The following is an 8,608-nucleotide window of genomic DNA, read 5'->3' as shown; positions in this document are numbered from 1 at the left end:
ACACACAGAAGATCTATACAATCAGCACAGTTTCAAGATTAGAGTCACCAATTCAGTATCTGACCAAATGTCTCCCCTTCTGTTCCTGAGATATGACATTAAAACATGATGATGTCACAGTCAAGCTGACCTTTGACCTTTTGACCTTCATGAACTTATCCTGTTAGACATTTGTGTCAAGTTTGGTCAGAATTAGTAAATGAATTCTTCAGTTATGGACAAAAACATGTTTTGAATAGAAGCTTTATTTGTCATTGCATTGAATACAGTGTATTAACACAACGAAATTCAAGGTGCCACTCCTGATCAGTGCTTTAAAAGTGTAGGGTTTTTGTTTTTTTAATAGAATAGAAGCTATATTTGTTGTCATTGACCTCTGACCACCAAATTCTAATCAGTTCATCGTTGAGGCAAAGTGGACATTTGTGCCAAATTGGAAATAAATCCCCTAAGTTGTTTTGGAGATATAGAGCATGAGAATGAGACAAACATACAGACGTGTGGACAGATGATGGACAGCCCTTAAACATGCTGCCTCCAGCCACAGCCATCACAGGCACGAAGGCATAAAAATAAAGAAACAACACCACTCTGCAGTTGAGGTCAAGGTCCTATAAAAGTATATAGGCTTGTAGTAAGTTACCTCTGGGAGGTGAGGGGTTAAGAGTTAAGTTGTTTGGTTCCAGTTAAGGTTATCTGTAAGTGCGACTAATAAAGCAGATGGCTAGAGGGAGTCAATTAGTTAATTTTTGTGTCAGCAATAACATGGTTTTTTTAGCCCACAGCCTCTCTACACCTGTGCAACCATTTTAATCTAGGCCACATACTTTTATCTGTCTAGATATTATACACAGGCATATAGTGTGGTTAAATGCCTGCTGTTTACCTACCTCATCTGCTTTTTCTATGGAAAATATTAGTGAGCAAGCTTTTTATTAAAAAATGCAGTTTTAACTTGTTAAACAACAGCAACAGTGTATATATTGAGGAAGTGGGTCGGATTAACAATGAGAATTTATTTTCCTTTGTGATTTAATTTTTTTTTTCCTGCTGTTGCAGGACAGATGAATGTTAACCTAAAGCTGATAGAGTTCATTATATGCTAGCTGGGTACTGATGTGTCTATTTTGCTCTATAGTGATAAATCCACTTGTCTCTATATCTGCTTTATAGTACACAACCTACCAGATCCCCAAAAGAGGCCCAGAGACCTTCTATCCGTTTGTCTTCAATGACGTCATGGGTCTAGATCCACGTGGAGTTGCTCTTGTGGAGGACATCAAACTGGCCATGATGGGACATGTGAAGGAAGATTACAGGGTACAGTTACTGCAGACTTTAAATATTTTTTCCCACAATAACTTCATGATATTATTTTGAATTATATATTTATAAATGTTGCAGCTGTTATTTTACTCAGTTTAAATGTGTTTTCCAGTTCAGCCCTACATCGGCGTTGTCAGATGATAATACTCATCATTTCTACAACAACAATCCAACTGACAACGACAAAGTTCATGTTCTGGTTTGTGTCGTTCCTGCCAACACTGTGTCTCAAATGAGAGCTGAAACTGTGCAGAAGATTCGGAAAATCAGGATTGAAGCCAGTAAACTGAGTGAGAGCAGAAATATTTTATTCTTTCCTGTATTTGGTTTTTAATAGATCACACTGCTTGAAAAAATTCATCCAGACATGGTACAGTCACCTCCTGTAGCTTTATTTGTACTGTCAATAATTACAGAGAAACAGCAGTTTGTACTGACGTCAGTGTTTTTCTGTTCTGCTGGCAGGGATCCCTCAAGTGGCCATTCTCACCAAAATTGATGAAGCGTGTCCTGAACTCAAAAACAATTTGAAGAAGGTCTACAGGACTAAGTACCTGAAGGAAAAGGTAAGTTTCATCAGTAACATCATGAACTCATGAGGACTATCTGACTATCAGTTTTTGTCTCCTTATACCTTTTGCGATACCTAAACTCTGAGTCCTGTGTGATGGCAGTGAGGAATAGGACCCAAAATGCAGACACAGAGGGAAAAGGGTTAACAGGTTTATTGTGTCAGAATTGTGCAGAGAACTGAGGAGATCCGGAGTCGAGGTGCAGAGTGAGGAAACCAGGTGAGAGTGCTGGGCTGTGGGCTGCTGAGAGGCACGGAGGGAGACACTGGAACAAAAAGGCAGGAGAACGAGGGTTAGCACATGAGGAGCAAAAAACACCATCAAACTTGCTAGATACTAAATACACTGGAGGATCAGAGGAGCCGAGATACCACTGCGTGCAGTTGCAAATACTCTGGCACTGAGGCTAGAGACGGTGGCAGTCTTAACAGCCCGTTGATTGCAGATGAGTCACAGGTGTGCGCACTCAGCCTCAGTGCAGGGCGGGGGAAGGGAGAAGCCTCTGGAGACAGGCAAACACAGCAGCAAACAACCCACACAGGAAGTAGACTCCGGAAATCTTCATAAAAATAAAAGCCAAAAGTCCATGCTCACCACATCCTGAGCAATTCTGAGGACTGATCAGATACCACAGATATGTTTTTCTCTAATGTAAAATCATGAATACTTCTCTATCTGGATTAAGATCATTACTCTCAAAGGCCCTCATTTATCAAACGAGCGTAGAAATGGGTGCAGATCTGAGCGCAGGATTCATCTTACGATAGGACACACGTGTGATTTATGAAACGTTTGTATCTGACCAGTCCCAGCGTACGAATGATCAGGCCTTGATAAATGCGGCGGCTGAAATCGATCGTCATTAGCGTGTCACGCCCTTAAATATTCATGGTTCAGAGGCCTCGCCCTGTGAGGTCGCAACATGGAGAGGAGAAATATTGCAAAGAAGAGAAACTTTTCCGAGCTGGAAATCGACACCCTCAAGTCTGAGGTGGAGGTAAATAAAGATGTGCTTTTTGGAAGTTTAAAAACTGACATTAAAGGAGCCCATAAAAACGCTGTCTGGAAGAAGATCACGGAGGCGGTCAGCAGCGTCGCCGTTGACAAACAGACTCTGGCTGAGGTTTGAATAAAATTCTCAATAAGTAGCCTATAATAAAAAAAAATCTTTTATTCATTCCATAGCTTTATAGCCAATGCCTGGTAGTTGATCAAGTCACAATTTTTTATGTTTAGGTCAAGAAAAACTGGTCAGACTTAAAGCTGGCAACAAAAAGCCCTTAGGCGCAGCAACATGCAGACTGGAGGAGGCCAACCAGACCCCAGCCTGACCCTGATGGGGACCGAGGAAAGAATCTCCTCACTAATCGGGTCAGAATCTATCTCTGGCATAAGTGGTGGTGGTGGAGACACAGACGCACTTGCGTCGGAGCCGGAGCAGAACGGTAACTAACAGCCCCCTAAAGGCCTTCTAGTTAATTTAAGCTGACAGTACACTATTGTCCAAACAAATAGGCTTACACGTGTTACACAGGTACACATTTTTATTGTTTTGTTTAAATGCTGTTTCAGAGCCAGGCACCAGCGGCATGGCGTCCAGGTCCTCTCCCCCAGAGCGGTCCCACTGAGCCAGGCAGGCAAGCACGTGCCCTGGTGGTAATTTTTGCGATTGATGAATGCGTAATCTTTCATGGCTATTTTATTTCATTTTGTTTTATTGGTTTTGGGAATCCTTTTTTAATATACTGAATATGTGGCTGCTTATGCTTAGATGACAAGTTTGAGGTTTGTTTAATAATTATTTTCAGACTCAGCCAGATCTTGCTGTGCTGCACCGCAAATCCACACTGACTCAAACTTGCGTACATGAGCTGAGACCTGACATGAGATTTGATCGCACCCTACGCTCACGTCCAAATTGATAAATGCCAAAGTTGGTGTGGAAATGAGCATACACTCATTATTCTGGTGTACGTTTGTTTGATAAATGAGGGCCAAAGAGAGCCTGTAACTTCAACTTCTAGGCTTGTCCAAATGTGTGTATTTGACGCAGGCTCAACTATGAGGGGACATCAACCTGACAAAGACATACATGCCATCACATTCACCTCTTCTTATCAGTGTTGGTCCAAGCACATTTGATGCCCTAGGCATCAATAATCAGTACAAAGAATTATAAATTTCCTTGTTCAGAAGAATAAACAATAAAATAATATAAGACACTGTAAAATCATAAAATGTCCAAATTAATTCTGGGCCGATAATGATACTGATGTTTTTATCTTAATTTTTCTCTTGTTTTTTGTTGTTATTTACTCTTCTTTTGTTTACAGAAATCTACCGTATAAAAAATAAATACTTTTAAAGTCATTCAGTCCTTCATTACACTTCACACCTTTGAATGAGCACAAATTCAGTAACACACATTTATGAAACAACCTTTAACATAACCTTCTTTCACATGAAAAACATCTTTTTTAAAAAGTCAGCAAAAGGCTTTTTACTATATATGACACATCATAATCCCCTCTCTATTATTCATTTTATAGTGCTGTGAAAACATCAACACATTTCTCTGTCAAACAGCTGATTAATTCAAGTTTCTCAGCAAAAGCTGTATTTTACAAGAATCCAGTGAACACATCATGAGGACGTATATATTATATAAAAAACCCAGAATAAAAGGGCTCTGTTGTGAAGTTTAGAGAGAACTGGACCAAAAAGCGTAACTAAGACAGCTATTGAGTTTAAAGTGGATTACAGTGGATACACTCAGCGCTCCATCTCTGCTGTGAATGATTCATTTAAACACTAAGGGCTCTAGTTTCGCAGACCGGGCACGGTGTGGGTGTGGCCAGGTGGATTTTGTAAGTTTGGCACACCGTGCGCGCTGGTGCAGCTGCTCCTCTTTCCCACCTCCGTCCCTCCTACCTGCGCAAGTCGGAAAGAGGGAGGAGAGAAGGCGTGGAGTGGGTTTTACACACATCACACCAATCAAATGAGCCCCTCTCCTCGCCCTTAAATGCGCCGCGCAAAGGCGTAATGAGAGTTTACTCAATTCGCCATGGCAGAAGAGAGCAGCAGCGTCAGACGGCCAAACTTCTCCCAGGAGGAAACTGATGTTTTGGTCCGGGAGGTCCAAGCTCGCAGTGTCCGAATATACGGAACTGCGAGCAGACCTCCACGGGCTGATGATGCAAAGGTAGCCTGGGAGGAGGTCACCACAATTGTAAATCAATGTTGCGTTTCTCTCGTGCGCGCGCGCTCTCTCTTTCTCTCTCGCAGTCTCACTCTGTTTCTTTTCTTTTGACTTTTCTAAGATGACAGATGCTGAATATATACTCCCTATCTGATGCTGTGGCTGTTTGTGGTTGGCTGAGAGGGATGTGAACTCATTAGTTTGCAGCTGTGTTAATCAAATCAGGTTGGGTTTCCATTACGCGTGCCAAACGTGCCAAACGTGCCAAACGGTGCAAATCTCTATTTTACTTTTGTTTTAGAAGTGGTACGCTTATCGATACTTTGCCAGCAGTAGGAGCCTAGATTGAAAAGAAAGGTGTTGAAAGGTTTTGTTTTATTTGAGCATTTATTTGAATTTATGTCAAAATGGAAATGGCATTTTATTTTATTTTAGTACGTATTTTTGTTGTTGTTTTGCATAAAAAGGACATTTTGTTTTGAATATGACAGTATTATAGCTTGTGGCTTGACCAACTATAATAAATGGACCTTTGACTCATTGAAAAATGTCGCGTGCATGTGCGCGACCACGTTGTGTCACCACGCAAAAATAATAGTAGTAATAGTTTTAGTAAAAAATAGTAAAAGACAAACATTTTGATTTTTTTTTCTTCCCCCATTTGTGGCGCCCTCTATTGATGACGGTGCCCTTAGCATTCACCGATACTGCCTATACCACAGCCAGCGCTGCTTCTTATACATGAAACACTGTTCCTGTTGTAGGGTTACTGCAGATACAGACCTTACAAGCTGCACTGAGCTGCAGTGAGTGAATTCATGCTTTAAATTAATTAGTTTATATAACATACAACCACATCTGAGGTCAGAAGTGTTTATTATTGTCTCCAACAGCTACACACAAACACAAGGTGAAAGCCTGCCGTCATAAAGAGATACAAGACAGGATAATTGTTTCAATGAGGATAATGGTGCACACTTAAAGTCTTTCCTCAAAAGGCCTTCATGTTGTTGCATTTCTTTGTACAAGCAAAAAGTGAATGAGGTAGTTTGGAGACAACGTTGCCAGATGGAAAATACAGCAATATTGTACTATGAATTCAAAATTATTGTATTGTATTATTGTATAACACTTTCGCACATAAACAACCTGCAAAGGCTGCAGGCAATAAGGCAGGAGCTGGAGACGCCATCAGTGGTGCTGATGTGATTGGTTACTCTGAAATCAGAAAACAAGGTTTTGTTGTGGCTGTATTTGAATGGCAAAAATATTGTACATTAAGCCTTTTCTTAATTATTGTCAGTTAAAGTTGTACAATTACAATAATTATTGACATCTGTCAACGCTGTTTAGAGAAATTAAAAAAAATATATATATATGAGAGAGCAGTTTGAATTTGGCCCATTTTCCCATGTGCACACACCTGGTCACTTTCTGCATAAAGAGCCCATCTCTGTTGGATTGTCATTACTATTGTTATAAAACTTTTGGAGGCAGCCTTCTAATTCTGACAACAGAACATTGGAAAAATCTTTTAGTTATAATGATATTTTTTTAAAAACTCAAGCCAACTTTTATTTGAATTGCATCGTGAACACTTTGAGTTTGACAGTGAGGGTTTTCCCACTGCCTTCATTTTAGTCTGCATGATGGATCATATTGGTCATGTCTGGCCAATATCTGATCTGCTGAATAAAATCAGTATCAGTCCAAATGATCAGTGCAGTGAGAACAAAAGCCTTGATTGGTCTGAGCTGTAATTTGTGACCTGAAATGTTGTGATTTTTTTTTTTTTAAACGTAGATGGAGGAGTTCAGTGCAGCTGTGGGAATCCCCATGAACTGCATCTTCCCTGTGAAGAACTACCATTCAGAAATCGACCTCAATAGTGACGTTGACTCACTGATCCTGAGCGCCCTAAACAACATCATCAACTTTGGGGACGACTGCATCAACTTCCACAAGAATCGACCTGAATGTTCAAATACAAAAAGTATCAGCATGTCAAGGCTGCAGGATCTTTAAGAGAATCTTGTAAATGACTTCACTGCTTTTTGCTCATGGCACCATGTTTGTTATTTTAAGTTCATGTATCGCCCCTACTTTGAAATTGTAGTGAGCTTATTTGGTATAATTGCAAACTACTGGATCTTTAATTTAAAATTAAGTTCTCTGACGATAAACAAAGTTACCAACATAGGCGTTTCTAGCCCATTTTTGGGGGTGCTGAAGCACCCCTAAATTGAATCTCAGCACCCCTAAAATTTGAGAGATTTTTTTTTATTTTTTATTTTTTACTGTATGTCCCTTTTTAACAAGCTAGAAAAGTGTCAAAACCATACAACCATACAGTACTTGGTTGCAACATAATATTTTAACAACAAAAATACAGCAGCACCCCCCTCTTGCCTCAAAAATGGTTTGATCCACCCCATCCCTCCCACCTTTCCCCGACTCGGGCTCTGAGCGCTCTATCTGCACTGAGCAATGCGCTGCCTTCCAGAGTAGGTGATATGCAGTAGTGGTGTAAGTACCTGGCTTAAACCAGGATATGTGGCACATTTCTTAACTTCTACCACTCAATACCAACACATTATTATCATTACCAGTCCTCATTGTTGCTGCATTTAATCGTAGGTCACTGTTTAGAATAGAATAGAATAGAATAGAATAGAATAGAATAGAATAGAATAATGTTTATTCAGACATGTTTAAAAGAAACAAACAAGCTTTGGTTAGAAAAAATAAAATAAAAATAAAAATATAATAAAGAAATAAAAAATGAAAGACATGAATAAGTTGCGTAAAGTAAAGGTCAGCCATTCGGTTTTTTTTTTACTTTGATTTTCTTTTGACAAATGAACTGAATTGAAAAAACGAACTGATTCATTTTTTTTGTTTTGCGAAACTAAAAGGGACTGAATTGAAAAACGAACTGATTTATTTTTTGTCTTGTGAAACTAAAAGGAACTGAATTGAAAAGTGAATTGATTTATTTTTGGTTTTGAAGAGGAATTGCTGATTTCTGAGTTGAACTGCCTATTTTATTTTGTTTTGTTTATTTTCTTGAAAAGAAAGTCAAAACTAAGACATTTTGTTGTGGTTTTTCCCCTGTTGTTTCCAATACAAACTTTTTATCTGTATATGTCAATGTGGTATATTTCATTTAAAAAAGGGTGTATCTCTAGTAAGGTTTCGTCATTGTGTGGGGTTTGTACTGACAAAAAACACAATCTTACATACCAGGAGAGAGACCTGGCTGGCACCCCAGTCAACTAAAAACAACAAATACACACCGTCACAACATGACTGACACAACGTGAGGTCATTTTTCAAGACGTTCAAAAATCTCTGATGATTTATAACAGCCACACTGTGGCCTCCCTTAGCTACATCGGGATTGAACATGTTCAGCTATCAAGGTGAGATGGTGACCTTGACAATTTACTCTTGAAACGTGAACTATTTTGGATTTACACCTTAGATACTATGTCGCCTAAGGGCCTCAAGG

General features: G+C 39.5%; 1 protein-coding gene across 1 annotated transcript in view; it reads left to right on the top strand.

The window, feature by feature from the left end:
- The window catches only part of LOC126398543 (interferon-induced protein 44-like), a 13,618-nt gene extending 6,217 nt beyond the window's left edge, over positions 1-7,401 (top strand). The window contains exons 5-8 of the mRNA XM_050057973.1: positions 1,174-1,320; positions 1,439-1,616; positions 1,792-1,892; positions 6,901-7,401. Coding sequence (XP_049913930.1) covers positions 1,174-1,320; positions 1,439-1,616; positions 1,792-1,892; positions 6,901-7,122 — 648 coding nt within the window. The 3' untranslated portion in view covers positions 7,123-7,401. The remainder of the gene's footprint in view (positions 1-1,173; positions 1,321-1,438; positions 1,617-1,791; positions 1,893-6,900) is intronic.
- Positions 7,402-8,608: the final 1,207 nt, after the last annotated feature.

This window comes from Epinephelus moara, chromosome 12 (assembly GCF_006386435.1).
Source record: "Epinephelus moara isolate mb chromosome 12, YSFRI_EMoa_1.0, whole genome shotgun sequence".
NCBI lineage: Eukaryota > Metazoa > Chordata > Actinopteri > Perciformes > Serranidae > Epinephelus > Epinephelus moara.
This window is presented reverse-complemented; position numbering and strand designations above follow the sequence as displayed.